The sequence below is a fragment of the Sander vitreus genome, chromosome 8 (genome assembly GCF_031162955.1).
Source record: "Sander vitreus isolate 19-12246 chromosome 8, sanVit1, whole genome shotgun sequence".
Lineage (NCBI taxonomy): Eukaryota > Metazoa > Chordata > Actinopteri > Perciformes > Percidae > Sander > Sander vitreus.
The window spans coordinates 4,099,478-4,125,261 of record NC_135862.1 but is presented as its reverse complement, the minus strand read 5'-3'; the positions used below and the strand labels follow the sequence as shown (position 1 = coordinate 4,125,261).

The following is a 25,784-nucleotide window of genomic DNA, read 5'->3' as shown; positions in this document are numbered from 1 at the left end:
TTGTGTTTTGTGATTTATTGAAGTGTTTTCCTATTTGCTGTCATGTTTTCATATTTGCTGTCGTGTTTTCCTATTTGCTGTCATGTTTTCATATTTGCTGTCATGTTTTCCTATTTGCTGTCATGTTTTCATATTTGCTGTCGTGTTTTCCTATTTGCCGTTGTGTTTTATGATTTCTTGTTGCGTTTTTCTAATTGCTGTTGTGATTTGCACTTCAGGACCACCGTAATTTAGTCCCTCGCGGCAGCACTTTGTTGGACTGCTTACAGCCGCAACAATGCTAATTAAATAATCTAGTTTAAGGTGACTCTGTAGCTCACACCGAGATGACGTAAAAAACTGTAAAAGCACTTTTCACCAGACACAGTACTGGTTTCGAGTAAACGTACATAATTTGTCCGTGTGACCGAAGGTTGCAGTGACTACTAGTTTTAGGCGTCCAGAAATCCTGTTATGTTCCTCACACGTAATAATTGAGTGTGTTTGCTTCTATCCTGGGTGTTTTCCTGCTGTGTTGGGGCCTTCAGTGGATCCTCACGCTCCTCCGGAGAAAAGACTAGAGGACATGATGCGACTGGGAGAGCTCTGCATCGAAGTCCTGCAGCAGAACGAAGAACATCACTCCGAGGTACTCTATTTATTTGTATCCATTAGGTTTGTTTCAGGACCGCCTGACACTCAGCTCTCATTCAGCTTTAGAATATCTCAAATATGATCTCTATGTTTTTACTCCAACCTCTAAACCTGATGTTTTGACAGTATTGCTTGTAGAGACACAAGTTATTATATGAAAGTTACACTTGACCGGAGCCTGGAGGCCAAATCCAGTCTGTGACTATTGTAAAATGAGTAATCGTATAATGTTTAGGCAAGGCTGCAAAATCCGACATTGGGCTTTTTAATTTCTTACATTACAGCAAAGTGTTTCTTTGAAAACGAAAGAGGACAGGCTAATATTTTCTTTCTGTGGAGTTTTATCTGGATGTTTCCTGTCTCATCTGCAAAGAGAGAGGTAACGCTCCCACAGAATATAATCTGCTGAACATGCAGAGGAGCATTATGGGTACGAGAGAGAGGGAGGCCAAGCTCCAGAACAGATCGCACAGGGGGGAGGGAACAGGTTCTCATGCGGGATAAAGTTGCAGGTACACATAGCAGTGTTTAACACAAGTTACAGTGGCACTCATACGTTTATGAACCCATGCTAATCAATTAAAAAAAAACCTAGAGATTGGCATGGGGTACTTTCCATAAAATCATCTCTCAATGCAAATCAAACCAGCTATTAGGTTAACTGAAATAAAATCATGCCAACCTCTAGGTATGGTGAAGGGGATGTGATGATGGGGGGCTATTTTAATTCCAAAGGCCAAGAGAACTTTATCAGGATCATAGTATCCTGGATCCATGAAATAACTGGCCTTTAACAATAAAAGTCTGCCTCTATGGGAATTTAACATAGGGGTGTACTGACTTATGCCCCCCTGTATTTATTTATTTAATATACATTATTCATTCACAAAGAAAATTGGTGTCATTAAAGGTTGGAATATTCCTCATTTTTTTATTAAAGCATTAAGATCAATTTCCAAAAGATTTTTTTTTTTTTTTTTTTATTCCTCTTTTTAGTCAACTTTAGCATGGGTTCATAAACTTATGAATGCCACTGTATTTTACACAAGAGCAAAGAGGATTTCATTTAACACAAAACAGAAGTAACTGAGCATATTAGAATAAGCAGCATCACGTTGTCTATGTTGCAGTGCAACTCCGTACCTTCATGTTGTTGTGATTATTTTTCTTTATTTAACATTATTTTGTTCACCTCTGATGAAATATAAAAATAACATAAAACAAATATCTGTTTTTAACGGGGGGCAAACCGGTCTTGAGTTCAGTCCCCTGGATGAAACCATTAATCCAATTACATTACTTTTGAGGGAGTAAATATTTGCTGAGTATTTAGGGTAGAATGATTTTTTTATGACATAATGTCAGTGTTTTGCTGTTATTTTGAACAGTTTTTCTCTTGTGAAGCACTTTGTCTGTAAAAGGTGCTTTAATAAAAAAAACGTCTTATTATAATGACATACAGTATTTATGTTGGGAGTAGCTGACTTGCTTAAGAAAAGTCTTCTCTGTGTTTGCGTCGGATTAATTGCAACACTAACTCAGAAACTCTTATTTTCTTCCTTTTAATTCACTCCCTCTGAGTGACCGCAGCAAAGACGCCACCAATCACTGGATCATTTCATTCATTAGCGTTTTTGATCACTTTTCGCAGCACTGTCCATTTTCCTCCCCTACGCCTCCTCTGGCAGCGCTCGCGCTAAAGTGGCAGGTGACACGGCAAGTGGCATCGCTGAATTAGAATCTGCGGCAGAGGCCCGATGAAAACAACGCCCACGGCCCATATGCAGGCGCCGTTCACGCGCAACGGCGTTAAACTGATCAATCATAGGTGTTGAGACATGGCAGTTTGATTGGCCCTAAGTGGCAGCGCGGCGCTCAGGCATCTGTTCCTGAGCTATTAATAACATGCCGTGCTCTGCCGCTGCCATGGCAACCGGTTGATCTCTGCTCCGAGCTTCGGATGTGATGTTAACTACAAATTAGAGGCTTTGGTGAGAGCGCCGCCACAAGCTGTCACAGCCTAAATTTAGAGATGAAAAATAATTGTTTACTCGGTTTCCTGTCAGCGTCAACACTGTTGTCACTCCGTCTCGCGTTTCCTCCCGGTGTTTTCACGGCGGTTTCAAAGTTTTGCACACCACACTTGCGTAAGTCACATATTTGGACCCTGATTGGCTCCAAACTAGTTGTGATGTCACAAACCCCCCGATGTGTTGAACTCCGATTTTAAGTGAGCACAGAGAAAGTTTCCTCCTTGTGGGAACAAACTTCTGCATTTTTATAATTTATCATGCACAAGTTGAAGGCTGATGGGATCACATTTGACTGGAATTGTACCTCGTACGATTTCATGTGACAAATAACCTTGATTGGTAACACTTTGTAATAATGGGACATGACTTCATGCATGAAAAAGCAGGAATTCTTTCACGTGGTACTTCATGAACTATCAGTAATGTCCAAGGAATAATAGTATCTCATGCATGACTTCATGCAGGAACAATACGTCAATTAATGCATCAATTAAGGTATTTCAATCATCATGATTTCTGATTTACTGATAGTCATGTCTTCGTATTTATCAATGTTAAATATGGACCAGGCCAGCACTTTATTTGAAGGGCCACAACATGATGAAGTAATGACTCAAACCCTACAAGTCAGTTTATTTAGCCTGTCACTTTAACTACAGATTTACCTATGAAGAAGACATGAACATCATCAATAAATCAGAAATCATGATGATTGAAATACCTTAATTGATGCATTCATTAACGTATTGTTCCTGCATGAAGTCATGCATGGGATACTGTTATTCCTTGGACACTACTGATAGTTTATGAAGTACCACATGAAGGAATTCATGCTTTCTCATGCATGAGGTCATGCGTGAATTTCATAATTCATGCCCTTATTATAAAGTGTTACCATTTGATTGATTGGCATCATTCTGCAGAGTTCAATATGCAAAACTCGTTTCTGAGAGGAAAAGTTTTGATCGCTAATAAAAAAACAACTCGTGACAAATATAGAATGGAAGGGAGGATACTAAAGGAAATTGTACACATAGATGCACAACATAAAAAAATGCAGAGATCAGAAGGATGTAAATTCCCCCGAAACCACTACAGACACCTTTATAAATCCCATTTAACTTGTTATTATTTATCTGACTGTCCTTTCTGCTTCTTTTTTTGTATTCCACCGTGGGAAGGGAAGAGAGGTAAGTGTGTGAATGTTCCCGTCCCCCTCCTCCGCTCGTGTTTGTGTTTTTGTTGTACTTTCTCTGCTGGTTTGTCGGATCCTGAGCCCCATCAGAGCCTGTTCTCCCTGCGTCACCGCCAACCGTCTCTTTGTTAAAAAAAGATTAGATAGATGGCTTGATTGTCTGTCCAAGCAGTGACAAAAGATTTCCTTTCGACAAGGCTCATTAAAAACACATTTAAAACAAGAACACATTTGAAAACGTATGAAACAGCAGCTTTACAGTGTCTTTCTTCTGTTGTTCAGAGTGGTTATTGCAGTGGGGGATGAAAGATTTTTTTGTAAATGTTTTTCCGGGCCAGTGGGACTTTGTACCGTCTGCCTAATGGAAGCAGTGGTGGAAGAAGTATTCAGATCCTTTATTTAAAGGTGCTCTAAGCGATGTTGGGTGACGTTACTTCTTGTTAACGTTCAAAGTATTTTCAAACAAAACGAAGACTAGCTCGCTCCTCCCCCCTCCTCATCCCGTTCCCTCCCTTCTGTGCTTCAGCGCACTAACATCGCTTAGAGTACCTTTAAGTAAAGGTACTAATACCAGTGGTGTAGTCTAATGTATTGTAGTGGGTATACTGTACTGTTAGCCTGGGAAAGCCCTGACGAACTTCCGGCAAACTTGAGATTTTCTCTGCGAGTCCGTCTGGCCGAGAGCCCATTAAAGCCCATTTCCAATTTTTCCAAATCGAGGCACCAATCACAACCGTTGAGGCGGGCTTTACACGGTAGCACAGCGACGGTGAGCAGCTTTTTGTTTACATTCAACATGACGGACACCGAAGCACCCACATTGTTGAAATTGATGTCTTGGAAATAAGAGGTGTGAGTGCTGAAGAATCGTCAGGCTGGTTTCATGCTGTTTGTTGTGAGTAAAAGGAATCTGAAAAGGCGCGTTTTGAAAGGTGTGATGAGTCGTCCTGAAAGGCCACGAGTATGAGCTGCTGCCGTGTTTCTCCCCGTCATTCATATCTGCCTATTCTGCCTCTTTCATACACAAATCAGCATGCTATTCAAGGCTGGTTACACTTTTCTCTGCGATGTCCTGTAGTCATCACCTTAGCAGGCTGCCCCCTGCACACAGCCTGGATGCAACAGCACCTTGCAGCTTTTTTTATTCTCGTTTTCAGTTTCAAAGCAGCAGCTAAAGATATCTCACATCTGCCTCCTTTTATTTAGATTTCTGCAGCTTTTAACGGGTCATATTTCTTAACCCTCGGAGGTCTAAGGGCATTTTTACATTTCTTTTTAAATTCACATTTTAAGGATATTTGCATATAACCTGATACCCATGCGTTTACATATCAAAATGTTCAGAACAAAAAAACAAAAAGGGTTCACTCCCTTTGGAAGTTTCCATTTTTTTTAGATTATTTTTTAGGCTTTTTGGCCTTTATTGGACAGGACAGCTGGAGACAGGAAAGGGGGGAGAGAGAGGGGGACGACATGCAGCAAAGGGCAGAGTCGGAATCAAACCTGGGTCGCTGCGGCAAGGTCTGAGCCTTACTACATGGGGCGCACGCTCAACCAGGGGAGCTACCAGGGTGCCCCGAGTTTTCATACTTTATTTGTTTTACAACATTGAATTGTAGGTCTTTTCATATTAAGTAAAAAAAAAAAATCTTTCATTTAGGTTTTCAGTTGTAGAGATTATTTTAATTTTAAATGTATATTTTTTAAACAAATGCAATATAATTTTACAAATACAACAATCATCCCCGACCCAAAAGAAATAAGTCTACCTGTAAATTAAAGAAAGTTAAGCGGAAGTGTCGTGATTTTTGTGTCGTGCGACGTCAGTGATTCGGTCTATTGAGACTACGACCTGCTGCCACCAGGTCGACGCTATAGGGTTTCAATTAAATACAGGAGAAGATGCCGCAACAGGTTTATAAAAACTCTTTCATTCCTCTAATAAGGAGGGCGTGTGATGAGGGGGCTGTGTCGCACATATTTGAATGCATTTTACGTCTGTTTTTGCACTATAATTGAGTGTATTTTTTAATGTGGCAACCCTTGAGAACCCAAGAACAATGTCCCTAAGGATAATTAAAGTAATCTTGAACATGAGAAGTTGAGTTCACACAGCATGTTTGGTTTTGATTTACTTTGCCGTGATAACTCTGCTGCTAGGCAACTGACCTGACGAAAAGGGACGCTCTTGTTTTCTTTCCAAAAATAGTGGATGATTTGGGGTTTTCACTTTTACACACACACACACACACACACACACACTGAGGAGCATTAACTTCATAGAAGACAAAGTTGACTAAGTAACTTCAGCGGGCCCTGGCAACTTGACAAAGATGGTGGTGGGCAATAAACCCAAACGTAAGGCTTCAAACTGGACCTTCAGAAGTCTGTGAGACAGGGATGTAGTCAAGTCCACCTTTGTCAAGTCCAAGACCAGGACTAGTCGAGACCGAGTCTAAAGAGGTTCGAGTCCAAGTCATGTGTGAGTCCAAATAAGAGACAGTCAATACCAAGACAGAAAAAAAATAATCGAAACCTCTTCGAAAGCACCTACTTACCCCTTCATAATTTACTGTATGTGATGTGAGAGACAGTATATGTTCTATTTTAAGATGACCATTTTGCTTCATTATTCTAATCAAAAAGCAAGCACAGAGTACAACACTGTGGGATTAAATTAGGCCGTATTATTTCACATAAGGCTGAAGTGCAACTTCACATTTTAGATATTGAGTCTTTTTATTTTGGTGAAACAAGAACATTCTGGACTGCCGATGGAAAATGTAAAAAAAAATAACGCGCAACACAGGTATCACTAGAAAAAATGGAAATGTTTGCATTCTTGAACTTATTACTTGTCCTGAAGAATCCATAGTACAAAATGCTCGCTGACATTGTGTCTGTGTCTAAATGAAAACGATTGATGCCTGATGATTGAGGTATATGATGCAGCCAGGCGTATACCAGGCGGCCAATCTCGATGCCTGTTCTAAATGGACTTTGTATTAAACTCATACCTGTTTTCTGAACAAGCACGCTTCATCAATGGTTTTGTTTTAAAGGAAGAAGTCACTTAAGACAAAAAGACTCGGTCGAGACCAACTAGAATATTTGGCGAGTCCAATGGCTGAGTCGGAGACAAGTCTGAGTCCATAGTCAGAGACAATAGAAAAATTTGAGTCTGGATTAGAGTCCGAGTCGAGACTAATACAGCCCTGCTGTGAGGTATCCAACAAGAAATGAAATGAATGAAAAGACAGAATACATTATTCCAGTGTGCGCCTATGAGCGTTCAGAAAATGGCGGCGGGTGAAGACAGACAGTTGATGAAGACAGTCTATGAAACATAATAGAATGTCGGCTCTGCATTCTTTTCCTTGGAAACTATCACGTTTTTCCAAAATGATGTACAGATTTCTATGTGGCTATGTTCAAATGGCTTGAAAAATAGTACACAAAGCTGCCGTAAATGGAGCGTTCCCCCGGACCCCCCCTCTAGGTTTGGGCTGAGCCCTGAGGGTTTACGTCTGGCTCCGCCCCTGCCTCACACTGAGAGTGAGGAACATTTAGTTTCTTCACCCCACAGTGTTTCTGGGGAATACAGTTCTTTGTACACCTTTTAACAGAAAACATTGTGCAACTGATGTTGTCCTCGGGTCAAATTTGACCCCTTTTTCGAAGTTTTTCTATCATAAATATGGGTTTCTTTCAACGGAATTTCCCCAAAAATAACACGCAACACTAAAATAAAAATTGATGATCACTACTTTCATGGTCTACCCGGGTCAAAATCTGTGATAATACATAAACATATGTTCCTTTGATCTTAATTATTAGTCAAATAAAAAATGTAACGTGTAACGTTGTGTTGTATCCGTCCACCCCGACCTCCTCCATCTGCTGACTCTGTCGCTCTGTAATAATGTCACTTTACTTCTTCTTGTACTACTGATGGACAAGAGTCATTGCCACGTGAATTTAAAGAAATGACATTTATTGTTAGCTGTCAGACTGCCGATGCTGTTGTTTTTCTCGGGTAGATCAGCCGTGCGACACAGACGTGTGTTTGCATGCAAACATGTTCTTTGTGAAAGCAGAACTTCCTGTTAATGTATTTGACTTTTTCTCCGATGCCGATCTCCGTGTCTCTCAGGCTTTCTCGTGGTGGCCGGAGCTGATGGCCGATCACGCCGAGACCTTCCTGTCTCTGTACAGAGCCAACATGGACGCCGCTCTGCAGGTCCAGCCTGTCGACTCGTGGGACAGCTTCCTGCTGTTCCAGCTCCTCAACAACTTCCTGCGAACCGACGGTGAGTCTGACCTTTCCTTTCTAGGGGAACGCACGCTGTCGGACTCAGCTGTGCTTTGAGCTGAATGCTAAAGTGTATTAAAGGAAAATTCTGCTATTTTTCAACCTCAGTCTTATATCTCCTATATATAATTATGGTTCATTCTGACTTTGCACTCGCCACCTCCAGCAAAACCAGGTATACTGTGTATAACAGCAAACAACCCAATTCTCCGAGCACATGGAATTCACAAAAGGAAAATGAAAATAACATGAAAATCCATCTTTTCAAGTAAAAGTGTTTGTGTCTGAAACACCAGCTTACCGAACCAATCAGCATCCGACGAGGAGCGGTGTGTGCGTGTGTGCGCGCGTGCGTGTCAATGGTACCAGCTGTACCGTTATAAGTCAAGCTACATTAGTTTGGAACCTGAGGTCTCTGCACAGCCACAGTTCTGACAAAGTAATGTACCAAAGCCACTCTAAAATGATCATTATTGTAAAACTGCGATTAATAAAGCCTTGGATCAACTCTCCTGCTCAAAACCAGTTTGCTTAGTTTAATACGAGAGCAGATTGTGATCTTCAAAAGTCATCGGCCACGCCTTTCTCAGTCTGCTGACCCCTTTTTCTCCGATGACATGTCTCTTTACAATCGCACTTGCAAAACATCTCCAAACTGCTTGTTTCATTTACTGAGTGGAAATGTAGCAAATCCAGTTCAACACAGAAGGTTCACTGCGATTTGAGCCGTTAGCCATCCGAGTGTCAGAAACAGGTCGGTGTATAATTTTCTGCTGCCTTTAATCACAGCTTCACTCTGCCAGTTTCTGTGGGCTGCGGACCAACAAGTGTGTGCAGCAGTCAGATCATCCTACACCACACACACACACTGCTTAAGACTTTCTCCAAATTAAATGTTGTCAGCTTTCTCTCCGGTGGGAAATCAGAAAGTGAAAGATCCAAACTAATTCCAAAGAAAATCTCTTTCTAGTTTCACACTGCTCTTAGTTCCAAAATGTATGTGATCATCCTTCCTGTTGTTGGCTAGTGTCTTTTAGGCCCCTACAGTCGGAAAGTTAAATCAATCAGTCAATCAACCTTCACTGACACTCGTATATTGATTAAAGATGGAAGCTGAAAATAACAAAGATTAACTTGAAATGATGAGATTTGTGATGCTTCAAAATCATTTTCCATCTACCTTTGTAGATTTATGATTAGCAAACCATTTCCTGCAACACCTCCACACAACAAACATTTTTTTGGAATAAAGGAAACATTTTTTGGGCACCCACGTACTCCTGTAATGTGCTTTTCTACATCTCAAGGTCTCTACGGTGTGGGGAAACAAAATCAAAAAAACAAACGTAAGGAATGATGATGGAAGCTTCAGATGGAAGTGTGACAAACATCAACGTTGCACTGCTGCGTTTCAGGTTGTTGTCGTATTTGTCTTCCCTGATAAAGTGCATCTCACTGTTGAAGATTTCATCTGACTGCTGGAGAAAAGAAATCGTCTCATTGTTTCCTTCCATCCAAGCCCTTCCGTCGGCTCGGAGGCTTTGTCTCGGAGCCAGCAGAGATTTGGCGAGATGCGAGGCGTTATTTAACATGGCTGATGCCAAAGTACCTCGAATACAGTAACAGACAGGCAGGCAGATAGACAGACAGCCCAAGGGCACTGTTGGGAACAAAAAAAACTCAGTGTTTCATTATGTGAATAATCCACAAATGTCTTTTTTGTGTGTGTGTGTGTGTGTGTGTTTGTTTGTGTGTGTGTGTGTGTGTGTCATATCTTTTATATATATTTTTTTCTTCTCATTACCATTCTCTATTAATGTCGTAATTATTCCAAGTGTCACAACATTAGTCCACTTAAATTGGAGCGTAATGAGGCAATAGACGGAGCCGAAACACAGAACAAGCGACATCATAGTTTTGACTGTTTGCACAAATGAGGTCTTCCCTCTTTCATAATTATGTCTGAAGTGAGAGAAAAGAGACTCGTTTGAGTTCAATCCCAATCAGATGCTCGGGTGACACAAGAGAAAAAGGTTTGATCCTTGTCACAGTGATGACGTGAACAATCCTCGACTTTTCAAATTGTTCACAGCATTTTGTCAAATATTAAAACCGTTTCAGAAAAATCGACCAAACATCTGCGGTGACAGCCGCGGCTCGGCAACCTATCTTTTTCAACTCTTTGAGGATTTTCTTCCAACGAGTGCATTACCTCTCTGCAGTTCTGTAGATTATTTAAATGCTCACTTGATTGTCAGCATGTGAAGGCGAGCATTTTTTTGAGAGGGAGGCTGTTTTTTTTTTTTTTTCTCTCTCTCTCTCTCCAGAGGGCAAAAAAGGCTAGTGTTAATCATGACGGAGCAGAGCGAGAGGAATTAAAACTAATGAAGTCCTGAGAGAGCAGCCTGCTCGCTTCTCACCCAACACTCTCTGTCTTTGTCTCTCCTCCTCGCTGTGGACTGTTAGCGTCTCCACAGGGATTTATCTGTCTGTTTGACTGTCTTCCTCAAACCTACAAGGAGGGGTTTGGGCGGGGGTGTACACAATATCATGAACACCTGTGCAGTCAGATTCAAATCCTTGAATAACAGCCCTTCTACAGTGCAAATTCTGCTTTAGGAAGGCTTGTAATGTTCAGGTTTTTCTTGAGACCTTTAAGTATTTTTCATCTTAAAAAAAAGAAGAGTTTGAAGAATGTAGTCTGGGTCCAGCCACCAAAGAGAGACCGGCCAGGTAAAGGAATAGGCCCACAATTCACATATGATGTAAATGGGGCGTTAATCGGCATTCGGGTTCAACAAAAGTGTTGGATGGGGTTAAAGTCGGGGCTCTGTGCGGACCAGTCGAGTTCTTCCACACCAAACTGGGGAAACCATTTCTGTATGGTTATGTCTTTGTGCACGGAGGTATTGTCATGTTGAAACATGAAACACACTTCCCCAAGACTTGGAGGCAGATGAGAAAATTGATACCACTCTGATGTCTGCACAGTAATATGAAGCTACAGCCAGTTAGCTTTGCTCAGCACAAAGTGAACAGGGGGAGCCAGTCTGGCTTTGTCCAAATGTAACGAAATCAGACACGTATCTCATTTGTTTAATCCGTACACACACCACAGTGTCAATATGACGCGTTGTGGACCAGACCAACAGCACACTAAAGTAAAAAACAAATATGTTTGAATGTTTGATTAGTACAATAGAATTGGTATCTGGCGACAGGGTTTGTTTGTTTGTTTATTTAGGATCCTCATTAGCTCCTGCATTGCAGGTGCTATTGTTCCTGAGGTCCTTACAACTCACTTGAAAATGTGGCAATGCAATAATAAATACAAGTAAAATAAGGGTGTAGTCTTGGTTGTCTGTTTTAGTTTTCATTGGAAATGGTCTGAGGATTTACGTTTGCTCACCTGGTCTTCTTTTTCCCAGTTCACCTGTGCAATGGGACGTTCCACAAACACCTGCAGGACCTCTTCGTCCCCCTGGTGGTGCGCTACATCGACCTGATGGAGTCGTCCATCGCCCAGTCCATCCACCGCGGCTTCGAGCAGGAGACCTGGCAGTCCGTCAAGTAAGTGTCCGCCTGTCACCTGTAATAACTGGAGTTCCTGTCAGAGGGAGAGCTGTCAATGCACGCATGCGCACACACGCGCACATGTGCACACACACACACACACACACACACACACAGAGCACAAAGAGAACAAGTAGTTGTTTATGTCGCTGGCCAGCTGCAGCTAATCTCTGTACCGTTGACTGTTTGGGGTAAATGATATACATAGACTTTACAAAACTCTCCAGCAGTAAAATTTGCACATGAAATTCAGTCCCCGTAAGTGCAACACACATTGACCGTGTTGCAGAACGTTGCGTAACTTCACCTGTGGCACGGGTTCCTGTACATGTCACACACATAGATGCAGTTGTGTGCCAGGCTGGGTAACGGTAATGAGGGTTACCGCTTTTCTCGGGAGTGTATCATCAGCTCGCTATGATGTTTTAAGACACTGCCGGTTTGTTTTGCCGTTAGATTCTTTGCATAAAGTGTGATCAAACTTCCGGCTCATTTGATTTCAAACTGTTTTGTCTGTACCATCACTTTTACATGTGTGCGTGTATCATGCCTGTCAACGACAAGACAATGCAAAGTGCTTCACGTAGAGACAGAGAAACTGTCGCTACACTCAGTGGCACTGAATATTTCTCCCTCCATTTTAAAAGACGCACTGTAAGATCATTTTGATCCCATTTCTACACGGCCTAGAGAAGACATATGGACACAGGTTGTACAAATCAGCTTTTACCTTTAGGGGCATTTGAGCCACAATTTGCATTAAAGTGATAAATTGCAAACACATCTTTGTCATGTCTGTGACAAAGATGTGTTTTTCAACACCAATATTTCTGAACCAGTCTTCACTGATTTTCCCCTCAACAGGGGGTCCAGGACTCCTCAGAGTCACTGAAGGTCCAAATTATTGTTAATATTGTTTTTTTTCTTCAAAAATTAAAATGTCTTAACATGAATCCAACATATTATTAGCAAATATAACTCCCCACTGATTATTGGCTTACTGGCCCATAGGTAAGGTATAGTCACTAAGGCCATCCACATATACAGTTCATCCTAAGGATTCACTGTGCCACATGTATGTTTAACATTAAAACATGATTTACAAAATAATGCCGCCAATTATTATTTTAATAGCTTAGTATTCTATGCAAAAATAGGTATGTATAAAGGCTTTATGCTGCCCTACATGCTATAATAGGCACAGTTTAATATGTAAATTCATTTTATACAATATATGTAGTAGGGGGGTCCCTGCTCCATCTCTCTTTCAGTTAAGGGGTCCTTGGCTTAAAAAACAAAGACCCCTGCTCTACAAGAACTTAATTTGAGTTGACCTTCTGTTTACTCTCAGCAGTAATGGTTTGTTGTGTTGTGTGATACTGGCTGCCGTATGAATGTAACAGAAACAATAAAAGACTGAACAAAGCACATGCTGCACAGGACAGCAGAGGAACAAAGGGAGGCAGATTGTAAAACTTAGACAGCAAGGACACACGGCAGTCAGGAACAGTGAACTCAGAGCTGCACTCTGAAACGAAAAACTGAAAACAAATTGAATGAATAGAAGTGAGCAGTGGCTTTTCTGTCTTTTAATGTTGTTTGCTATTGATCAGTTATTGCACGCAGAACAATTATGATATGTTACTCCAGCGAACGCCCACTGTTATTGTCTCTATTTCTTCTCTTTCTCTTCCATTCTTTTAACTTTCTCCTTTTTCCCGCCATCCGTCGACCTCGCCGCTGACTCCGACCCGGCAGGTCGTTGACTAACAATCTAGCGAGCGTCCCTCTTCCCAAAGTCCCCAGCCTCCCTCTCACGCTGCCACAGATGCCCAGCTTCTCAGCACCCGCCTGGATGGGACCGCTGTGTGAGAACACGTATGTATGAGGGGAGGGGAAGACTAGACCAGAGGTCTTCACACCGTCTAAGAATTTCTTACCATAATTAATCTCACCCCGAATTCAAGATGGTATCCTTCAATTGAAGACACCCAAACAGACCCAAAGACAATAGGACCTGATGTTCTGCCTCCAGTAGGGCTGGGTATCGTTAAAGAAAATTCGATACCAATACGTGGCTTTGATGCTGATTCCTGAACAATACCTTTTTCGATACCAATTTTATAAAATCAATTTTAACAAAAATAAATCATAACATTACACATTACGGCACAAATATTTGTATCTACCTACTACGTGAGCCCCGTCTCTCTGTGTAACATAGAGTTTCTCCTACATGTCTCTACAATGTCTTATGTTGGACAGCCAATCACAGACATTATTAGATCTTGTTGGAAGCATGCTTCATGCTGGTTGGCTCACTGATGATGAGATTTACTCCTTAGGTATTGAAACTTGGTATTAAATGACGAGGCATTTTTCGATACTCGATGCTAAGCAGGGAATTTGGTCAGTGCCTAAAAATAATTGAATTCGGTACCCAGACCTAGCCTCCAGTTAGTTTGAAGTTGATAGCGTAGATCTCCTGGTCTGTTCCATTCTCCAGTTCTGAACCTGCTGGGAAAACCTAAAAAAAAAAAGACACCGTGGAGCAGATGTTTAAAACATACATACGCCTTTCCCACACGTAAACACAGACACAGTCTGTGTAAATTGCATATGCGTATTTCTCATTGACAGGTCTTGTGAGAGGTGCTGCGGTGACAAGTATCGATATGCAAACGGATGTTCAGGACGTTTTCTACACCCATTCATAGCAACCTGTGGGAGTGGAAATAAGGTGCATACATTTGCACCCACACCCACAATGATTGAGATTAGGGTTGGGCAATATGGAGAAAATCAAATATCACGATATTCTTGACCAAATAGTTCGATATCAATATTGTGACGATATTGTAGGGTCGACCATTGGTGCCTGTAGAATAAAAGTCGCTGACAGTTAAAATTGCATTGTGTTGCAAAAAGGCATTGAGGAAGTGGCTGTACCATGGGTGAACTCTGATGAACAGAAGGTGCATTGTGTATCAGACAGATAAGCAGAAAAACAGGAAAGACAGTTAGGAAGTTGCACCAGACAGAGGCCTCAACCCGAGCATGTGTTGTGTGAAGATAGCGTCTCTGCCGAGAGGCAGAAAGACACCGCCCTGTGAGGAGAGAATAAAGACACAGGGACAGCTTAGATCGAAGCTCACTCGGACAGAGACTTGGTGGACCGAGCTTCGACTTTATGTCTGTCGCTAGGGAAACTTAGACTCTGTTTGTGAACCCATAATTGTGTTGTAACTTTTATGCTGGACTCAGTAAACTTTGCTTAACTGAACTCTTAGTCTCAGATTGATCCTTGTGTTCTGGTAAACTTAAGTCCGATGAAAGAAGGCGCAGGAATTAATAAATTGGAGTCAGATTTGACAGGCCTTAGGGCCTTATTTTGGACAAATATCCACTACATGCCTCAGCAAAATATCTTCACAATGAGATAAACAATCCTCAATACCGTGGATATAACAACGTGGTTAAAGGCAAATCAAAGACCAGCTAGAACAGTCTGGTAAGTTCAGAAAATGACATCTCTTTACTGTAATGCAGCCTGTAAAACCAGGAACAGACAACACAGTATACAATATCTAGCCTCATATCTCGATACCGATATCATATTGATACATTGACCCAGCCCTAATTGAGATCTATAAAAGAGATTCAGGCGTTAAGAGCGGTTTCATAAATCTGACGAAAAAATAATGCATATGCATGTTTCTGTCTTTGTGCGTACACACCGTTTTAGTCGTGAACACTAACACCTGGATCTGTTCAGGTCAGGTCTTTGGGTTTTCGGGGGTTCAGGTATGGGTGAAGACCTCTAGCCAGGACTGTCCTCTTGTCTGTCCCGAATGCTCAGCAGTCACGTCGCAGCTCTGTTTCTATCCGTCCGTCTGCATGCTTGTCAAAGAGTCCACATCACTAAAAATGAATTATTACAGTATATCGGGGAAACTTCTCCAGTCAGAACTTCACTGATTGTGTTTGTTTTTTTACTCCCCCACACAAAGCCCTGCTCAAGTTTTAACGTTTTTACATGAATACTTTATTGAAATCCACAAAAACTGCGTCATGCTGTTCAGTCCCGTTCTCTGAGAGTGAGCTGAAGAGCATGCGGCATTTTTCCCGTCTGCATGAGCCAGGCTCGGCGTTGGAGAGGGAGATTTGTGGTTTCAAATTGTTTCTGTGACACTGTGGGTCTTTTGTCAGCGGGGCGGCGCCTGCATGCGATTGTTCCTCAGAGACTCTGGGAAGATTTTGCGATGCGCCGTGTGTCTCGAGTCCTTGTGCTGTGCAGTGTGCATGTCTCGATGTGAATGATATCAGTGTAATAATAACACAAGTCAATTTTCTATTGCAGCTTACAAGGGATAAATCTACCCGACATCTTGTAAGTTGAGAGAAGTCTCACTTTCACGTGTCCCTCTGGATCAGAACATAGAAAACTAAATGAAGAGAATAATCATGACTGTCCTTTTCACAACATGTTATCCTCCCTGACCCTTCATGTTTTGAGATAGAATTGATTTTAAGGTTGTCATTGCTCACCAGGGAACAAAAGAAAGTTCATGTTCATGTGGATATGTTCTTGTTTATTTTATGTGTCTGGCTAACAGCTGATTGCAAATACAATCCATGAATTCAGTTTTGCATTTAAGCAGCTTGAGAACTGATCTTAGTGTATGTCTATTTAAAGTGTAAAATCACAGTGGTACCCTTTACAAATAAATAGATTGTAGCACGTCAAACAAAACACAAAAAATATCTATATTTTAAAGATCTCTGTAATCTAAAAGAGATTGAATCAACTTCGATCCTTCGAAGGATCGTCATTATTGTAAAACACACGGACCATCTTATGCTCATGGTTTTGCTGTATCATACCCCCCCCAGTTTATACTCTCTCTATACAGAGGAGGTTCAAACTAAACTGGATGGTGACACACAGCTAATTAGCTACAGTAGCGTTCTCGATTTACAACCTTCAAAGGTCAGAACCGTCGAGACACCTTGTAATTGGTCAACAGCTATGTGTCAAAGTTCACCAAAGTTGCCCCAACAAACAAATCCACTGATCGCAGCCATTCCTTTAAAAATAATTGATTCTGATGCGAAATGTTGCCGCTTCAAATGCTGGTGTGATCGGGCCTTAAAACAGGCAATGTGCATAGAAGGAAATACATAACAATCAAGCAATGTATACCAAACAAAGACATGTTATGCACTTTAAGTCAGTTATTGAGCAGAAATCAAATTCATTCACTCGTTTTCTCAGTTTCTCAAATGCGAGGATTCGTCTATTTTCTGTGATTTATATCATTTACAAAGTGGATAAACTTTGGACTGTTGGTTGGACAAAAGAAGACATTTGAAGACAGCTTGGACTATTTGAACTTATGATGGGCATTCATCACTCATTTTGGTCATTTTTAAGGACTAACTGACTAGTTGTTTGAACCCAAAACAATGGAGAGATTAGTCAATATTGAGACTAATCGTTGGTTGCAGTTGTGCTGTAGATTCAGCTGTGACATCCATGAGAGATCCCAGGTATGATCTGAATTCAGCCGCTCGGCCCACTTTCAGAAATGTTTCTGTACGTTTGATTGTGTCCGACTGTTTTAGAGCGAGTGAGTCTGCAGCAGAACTGGCAGCGCTGGTGGCCGTGTTGGGGAAGAGGGGGGGGGCACCAACGCTCGACCAGGAGGCTGGTCGTGTTTCTTAAAAAGGCTCCTCACTCCGACTCCCCCAGCCTTCTTTCCCACAACACAGAACCACACTGTTCCTCTACCTCACTTCACTTGGCCCTCCACGATCAAATGAAGGAAAAAAAGAAAAAAAAAGCTGGCACTTCATTAGCGAGCACAGACGGGCGAGTGGGATCGTCCCGTTCCCCGGGGAGCAGGGCGGAGCGCGCTCCGAGAAGAGCACCACTAATTAGACATGAGGGGGATAGCCACCGAGTGTTGAATTGCACCGCGGACTCAGCCCAAAGCGTTTATTCCTGTGCGCCACTTGTTAAGGTAACAGTCTTTTAAAGGCGAAGTGAGAAAAGTGAGGGAGTCAGTGCTGCTTGTTTTAACCCCCTCCCTCCATCCTACGGGTGGTTGTCATTCTAGCCAGGCGCTGTACACTTGGATGTCGGTGGCTGCGAGCGTTGCCATGTGTTGCTGTGTAACCTGTGCGCAGGGGAGAAGGCGGGGAGACGTCCATCTGTCTCTGTTTCAGCCTGGTGCTGTGTTTACTGACTGAAAACCACACAGCTCTGCACCCAAAAACCTGTTGAAGAAGCTGAATACACTCGTCTTTATTTCTTTTTCTCGGGATAGATAGAAGATACTGAGCGTTTGTGATGCTTTTTCTTTGTCACTACTGGTTGCACAAATTGCCAGTGAAGAAAGGATCAAACCAGTGAATGTGTGTGCACAGGAAATACAAATCCAAGAGTGTTCTGCCCTTCATTTTTTACTACTTAGATTTATTTCCATCTTTGGAAATCAGTTTGCTGTACAGTAATAATCCATCAGTCCACAACTTGTGCGTTTGATGACCATTTGATATACTGGATTTGTTATTCCGCTGCTGAAAATGTCGTGTTTATGACACATGTTGTCAGGAAATCAACTCTAGAAAGCAAACATTAAAAAACATGGAATGACATTTTGAAAACGATGAATTGCATTGGTTGATACTTACATTACCACGTTTGGTAAGACCTAAGTCTATGGGTCTGCAATTTCCTAATAATAGTATTAAGTTTCCAGGAAACAAATTAAAACAACACATCAAAGAAATTAGTTGGAAATTACAGACTCAAATAAAAGAAAAAAAGCATTTTGAACTTGACTTGACTTTTCAACAGCAAACTGTAAAGCCTTTTGAGTATTCTTAAATGTGTTCTTGAAATGTTTCCTGCTCACAGCTGTATCACCATCGACAGATCACGTGAATTAGACATGAAAACGAAATTATGAATGACATTGGCCTGTCAGCTATTTAGTGCAAGCCGCAATCATTTGCAACTACAATGTAGAGACTCTCTTCCTCCAAAAAAAGAGAACGTTGAGTGCGGCATTACTCAAAAACCAAACAAATTCATACAAATGGAGCTCTGAAACATGCAAATGGGTTCAGCTAAAAGTTGTTTAAAGTAACTTCACACATACAGCGAAACATCAAAAGTGATTAGAAGGAAGAAAATGGAAAAAGTCCAAAACACTTTAGGAAAGGTAGGAAAAAGAGCTAAGCCGCGTTCAGACCTGACAACAAGCGGGGGGTGCATTGAGCACCCTGTTGTGTGCGCAAGCACTCTGCCTTTTTAATACCACGAGTTTACAAACACGACTCTGCTGATTGGGCAACACCTGTGACCAATAACCAAGAGTCACACCCAACAAACGAGAGAGAACATAACTCAAAGCAGTTGCACACCGTTGCGAGGAAACATGTCGTTCAACACGGAAACCGTAGCACGGTGCACACCGTTTTGAGCTTGAACATTCCCCTAAAAGTCTAATCGGCATTACATTTCGTCATTTTCAATCCCCTGTTTTATATTCTACATCAAAAACTGACGGATAGTTTGGAAAAGACTAGCAGTATGTAAAAGAGTTGTGTGGAACAAATGAGCATCGTAGAAGATCCTTGTAGGAAACCACAGAAGCTCCATGTGAGAAAGTGTGTTGTTGTTATTGTCTTTGTGGTATTCGGTTAGTAACCCTCTCCATCCTCGCTGCAGTAACGGCTCGGCCACCTCGGAGGATTTGTTCTGGAAGCTGGATGCTCTGCAGATGTTCGTGCTGGACCTCCATTGGCCAGAGCCGGAGTTCGCCAAACATCTGGAGCAGAGACTCAAACTGCTGGCGAGCGACATGATGGAGGCCTGTGTCAAGAGGTCAGACTGAGAGGTTGCCACAGCTGGATCAGGACCTCTGGGTTCACATCTGTCTGGATCCTTCTCACTCTTTCTTTTTTTTCTTTTTGTGCCGCACATCTACCAACGTGAATCCCTTCGTTTTTTAATACTATAAAGATAGAACACCACCCAGTTAATACACACAACTGTCCCTTCAGTAATTGCCTTCTGAGTTCAAAAGCAAATCCAAGCAAACTCATTTCTAACCTAAAAGCTCAACAAACTGAAATCTAACCTGCTTTTGTGAAGCGTATTGTTAACACTGATACTCAAATCAGTTTTTAGTTCTGTGGATTTTTTTGTAATTTAACAAAAACTTTCACAAAAATGTGTCACAGCGCTAAAGAACATTCATTACATTTCAGCCATTTTTTGAGCAACAACAGTCATGAGTACAAAACTCTTTTTGTGTTTTTGCTCCCACAGAACCAAATCTGCATTTGATTCCAAAATGCAGAAAGCGAGTAAGTCAACGGACTTCCGGGTGGCGCTGTCCGTCTGCACCATGTTCAACGTGCTGATGGACGCCAAGAAGCAGTGCTCCAAACTCTGCGTGCTGGACACCGGTCAGGAGGTAAGCTAACGGTCAAATAGTCTCGCTTTTTCGCTTTCTCGCTAGTCCACACAGCATTCCGGGATGGGAGAAAGACGTGCTCTGGTTCATTGGCATTTCTTTAAACCAATCACAATCGTCTTGGGTGGCACTAAGCGCCGAGTGGAGCAACGGTGCCTCTGCAAAATAGTCTCTGGAAGGAACTTGTTTTGGTGGAACATGCGTATGTTCAAAAGTTGTTTTAGTCGTGCAACAGAAAGCTCAAATTGGACAGATAGTCTAGCTAGCTGTCTGGATTTACCCTGCAGAGATCTGAGGAGCAGTTAACCATAGTCCTCACAAATCCACCGGAGTTTAGAACACAGATGCAAAGAAAGAGGAAGGTAATGGACATCCGGCCGAAATGAGGGAAATCCGGCAGAATTGCCGGCGTCAACGGAGCAATCCCAGAAGTGGAACGTCGTGGATATAGACTAGGGCTGCACAATATGAGAAAATATGCGGTAACGTTGTTGAATATCGCGATAACGATATTACTTGGGATACATACACAGTGTACTTAAAGTTACTCAGTTCTGCAGCTTTCAGTATTAAAATACAACACTGTTGAATTTAAAACAATTGAAAGGAAATCATTTCCAACATTCTTTTATTGAACAAATTAAAGATTGAATTGAATATAAAAGGCACAAAAAAAAAAAAAAAGAATGACAGTTACATTTGTGTAGTGTAGTTTTCTGCTGATATTTTCTTTCAACCAACACAAAAATCTCAGGAGTGTCTTTCGTGATATGATTATTGCGCCAGTTGATATTGCGATGACGCAAACCGAACCAAATGAAAAATGCAACAATGTTGCAACTTCACCCCCGAATCCACCGAACTATAGATGTGAAAGCGCCCTAAGAAAACTATTCTTGTATTACAAGTTTTCTGAAATTCCAATGTTTAAATATGCAATTGAGGCATTATTGAATTATAACTTTTGGTGAATTTAGGTAGAAATCTACAGGTGCTAACACCTACATTTTGGATGTTTTTTATCCAGTAGTCTTTGAAGAAGACATGTTATAGAAGCAACATAACCCAAAGATTGAACTCTGCGCTGAATTGTTTCATCTTTGTGAGTGAATCCTTTATTTAATTGCGGCGATCTACTGAGACAAACTGATTTCGGTCTGAAATCATAACCAGCCGCTGATCCTGGCATTATCTCATTTCTAGAAATAATCTCAAACAAGAGGAGAAACTGGAACAAAAGAAATCATCTTCACGTTGGCAGAATATTTTCCTTTGTTTGTAGAAAAACGAGTCCTGGCTGAATATCAGACTAAATCACTTACGACGGACGGATGGTCTGTATTTTTCAGTTTGCATCTCACAGCTTCCCATCAGAGACTCATTCCTAGCTGAGTGAAAGTGTGTCAGCTTCTAAAAAAAAAAAACCCTCAGCATTCTTTTATTTTAAAACTCACACTGAACCTCTTGTTTTGCTAAGAGCGAAACCCTTGGCCGCAGACAGAGAGCCAAGCTCGCTGCTCTCTTGACCTTCAGATTGCTTTCTTCTCCAGCTTCCAACAAGCCACCGCCGCTCAAAAAACCACCGTCCACCATTCATTTATTCCTGAATACCCGCCTGCAGAAGGACACTCTGTGTTCCAGCTTCACACACACACAGCATCCGCACACAGACTTGTTCTAGTGTTGTATTGGCATGTTTTATTTAACATTTTTTCAAAATGCAAAAACGAAGACAATTTCAGATACAAAGCAAGACCAGAAACTACAATGAAAAGAGGAAATAAAGGGGGCGGGGTCAGGTAGAGCTGTAACAATTCCAAGTTTTGCTGTACAATTAATTGTGTCCGAAATAATTGCAGTCTCTTTCAGTCAAATTAAATTAAATCCCAGGATACATCTTTTGGTTATATAACTGTTGTTGCGGCTGTAAGCAGTCCAACAAAGTGCTGCCGCGAGGGACTAAACACTGAGAGATGCAAACACACTGGCCCTCATTTATCAAGCTAACGTAGAAACCAGCGCAGATATGAACGCAGACATCATCTTACGACAGGCTTCACGTGTGATTCACGAAACATTCGTATCACACCAATCAGAGCGTAAGAATGGTCGTACATACATAAATGCAGCGGCTGGAAACGATCGTAATTTAAATATCACGTCCCAATATATTCTCAGTTTTGAGGCCTCGTCCCTACAATTTACGACATGGCAAGACGTAATCTGGCTGAGAAGCCGCACTTTTCAGAGGTGGAGATTGAAACCCTGATATCTCAGGTTCATTTGCACTAATATAGTACTATTTGGCAGCCTGAAAACTGGTATTTAAGGCTGTAGAAAGAATGCGGAATGGAAAGAGATTACTGATGTGGCCAACAGTGTTTCCGTAGTAAATCAGACTCCAGCTAAAGTTTATTTCATTTATACATCCTTGACACATGTATGCTATAGTCCTAATAGTAATATACAGGCTTATATTGCAATCGCTTAGGCCTACATTTAGATGTACTTATATTTAAATAAACACACAGTAGCGTGTCTTTTATTTTACTCGTTTCTTTTCATCGATCCTCCGCCACCCCGACCCTGACAGCAGAGGGGCTGGAAAAACAAGCCGGAATATGTCGGTCAATGGCAGAAATAAATTGTTCACTTGCGGCCATTAACAACACTTTAAAAGAGAACCAAAAACCTGAAGAATAAATAAAAATGTTTATTGTATTGAGTATCATTGCCAAACATAACAACTATAACTTTTAAAAGCGAGGAATAATATCCTGTCTCCTTCGTATAGCCCCTAGTTGGGGCTGTGCTGGACACTGCATCGGGTCATCTGGCTCCATCTCTACATTTATGGCACGCTGTTTTCCTGCACGATGTTGTGGAGAACCCCACAGGCTAAAACAATGTTGCAGACTTTTTCTGGCGTGTATAGTAGGATCCCCCCCGCTAATGCAAGACAGAGCCATCTGTCCTTAATCAATCTGATGGAGCGCTCCACCGTGGCCAGTGCACGTATGTGTGCACTGTTGTACCGGCGCATAGAGGTCTTCTAAAAGAGCCAGATCTGACATTGCCGATAAGTGATCAACTGATGACTTCTCCTTCTCCTGTTAAACTGGTTATATGCTGCACCGCGAGTCCACACTACATACTTTCACTGAACCGGGTGGTTATACCATGAACCACCAAAATCCACAGAATGACTGAAGAAATTAGTGGAAAAGATCATTTCAACTCATTTCACTCAAAAATGAAATGTCACTGATGATGTATTAAAATTATGTTTTTTTTCCCTTGTCTCATGTCCTCTCCCCTGTCCCTCGTCTCCATGTGTCCTGTACATCATTGTTTGAATCCCAGATTGACAAACAATGGGTAAGTCATTTTTTTTTCCTGTCACACTTGTCCACACAAGCTCCACCTAAAATAAAAGTTTTCTTGTTTTTAAATCGTACCCCTTGTAATTGAAAGATTCCGAGTCATCAACCCAGCAGAAGTACATTTTAGTTTTCTATTTATGTAAAAGTGGATCCTTTTCCATTGGCAGTGGCAGTGGTGGAAGTATTCAGATCCTAAAAGTACTAATACATTTTTTTTTAAATTCTCTGTTACAAGTAAAAGTCCTGCATTGAAAATGTTACTTAAGTAAAAGCATGTACAGTAAGTATCATCAGGAAAATGTACTTAAATATTGGCGTTATATTGTTGGGTTGTCTATTTTTTAACAAAACATTTAATAAGTACTGTTTTGTGTGCAAACGTCTTAATTTAGTAACTAGTAACTAAAGCTGTCAGATTAATGTAGTGCAGTAAAAAGAAGAAGAAAAGACTACAGCTCGAACGATATATCGGCGGGCCGATATTAGGCATTTTCCAAACTATCGGTATCATCATTTATAAATGAATATTTAAAAATAAAATCAAAACGGACGAAACACTCTTCAACCATGTTATGAGTGTTGGCGTTGTATAGTTTGTCCACCAGAGGGCGCTCTACAACGTCCCTGTCGGCAACACTCGTGTTTAACCCTTTAAGTTTGTATTTTTATACATTTTATTTATCAGAACGTTAATATATTTTGATGTACCTCTGTTCTGTTGTGACAATAAAAAAAACAAGTTTATTTGTAAACTGCATTATCATATTATTTTAGTGAGTAAATAACTACAAATAACTAATGTTAGGGAAATCTGTTTATGTTTTGTTACGCATTTCTGGATTATTTTTTTTTTATCGGCCAATATATCGGAATATCGGATTTTTAAATCACCAAATATTTGTATCGATATCGGCTTTAAAAATCCTTCATTGGTTGGGCTCTAGAAAAGACTCAAGTAAAAAACTATTACCTCAAATTTGTACTTAAGTACAGTGCTTGAGTAAATGTACTTAATTACATTCCACCACTGGGCAGTGGTAATCCGATTTTAGATGCGTTAGAAGTGCTCGGCCCTTTACGGGACCTGCAGTGAGCTCTGCTAATGTAAAGCATCATATCATCGGCATCAGGTTAAAACTTTATACATGTTTTTTTTTTTCTTCAGATTTTTAGAAGGGGACTCTGGGGGATTAAAGGGGACATATTATGCTTTCCCTTGTTTTCTATAGTTTTAGCTATAATGTTACAAAAGCTGTGTTCGAAATCGTTCCCTATCACAGAACTGGTTCACAATATAGTGTGTTCGCCATTTTGTAATGGTGTTCGAATTTTCCGCAGTAAATTTCATTCACTATACTATCCACTATTTTACTCCCGTATACCACAATGCAATGAGGACGTGTTTTCCCCGAGGAGAAGAAGAAGCAGAAGCACCTGCGGAACTAAAAAGGAAAAATGGAGCGTGCTTCTTTTTCTAAACAGTGGAAATGTAACATGCAACCTTTTACTCTTCTCCTGAGTGCTGTGTTTGTTTCAGGGACGTATTAGAAGTATTTTTGTTGTGGTGTGTTTACATGATGCTGGGCACGCCCGCCTCCGTCACACAAATAACTGGCGCATCTACTGACGCAACGATATTTTTAGTGTCCGAAATCTGGTTTGGTCGTTCCCTTATATAGTTCACTATTTAATGAACACTATATAGGGAATAGGGAGTGAGTGAATGAGGGAACGGTTTAGAACACAGCTATAGTCAGATGTTCAAATAATGAGCTATACGTACGTAAAAGAAATCCTTTCTTTTTGTCAGTGTGACAGATTTCTTTGAATGGTCATCTGCTCCAGCCACATTACTACAGTGTTACATGCACCACTATATGTAGCTACATGCTAACGTCAGGGAAACCTGTAATCTTGGTTGGATTGCTGATGGAACATGTCCGGCCGTGTTTTTTGTGGTTAAGAATCCTTTATTGGTGATTTTCAACGATAAAAAAAGCCGCTTCGAAACAATAAGTCCCTGCTATCTGTGCGAAAGTAAAAGGTCGTTTCTTGCTGCATTCATGTGGTGTCGGAATAATCGTGAAAAATGATTTTCCTACTAAGAAAATTCACACTGCATTAACAATGTTAGATTGGGCAGCGCTCTCCAAGTGCCTTTCTAGT

At 41.2% G+C, this 25,784-nt stretch overlaps 1 protein-coding gene across 1 annotated transcript in view; it reads left to right on the top strand.

Annotated features, from left to right (window-relative positions):
- The window catches only part of cadps2 (Ca++-dependent secretion activator 2), a 232,684-nt gene that overhangs the window by 170,317 nt on the left and 36,583 nt on the right, over nucleotides 1-25,784 (top strand). The window contains exons 17-22 of the mRNA XM_078256450.1: nucleotides 528-628; nucleotides 8,015-8,171; nucleotides 11,602-11,743; nucleotides 19,485-19,640; nucleotides 20,088-20,235; nucleotides 23,599-23,613. Coding sequence (XP_078112576.1) covers nucleotides 528-628; nucleotides 8,015-8,171; nucleotides 11,602-11,743; nucleotides 19,485-19,640; nucleotides 20,088-20,235; nucleotides 23,599-23,613 — 719 coding nt within the window. The remainder of the gene's footprint in view (nucleotides 1-527; nucleotides 629-8,014; nucleotides 8,172-11,601; nucleotides 11,744-19,484; nucleotides 19,641-20,087; nucleotides 20,236-23,598; nucleotides 23,614-25,784) is intronic.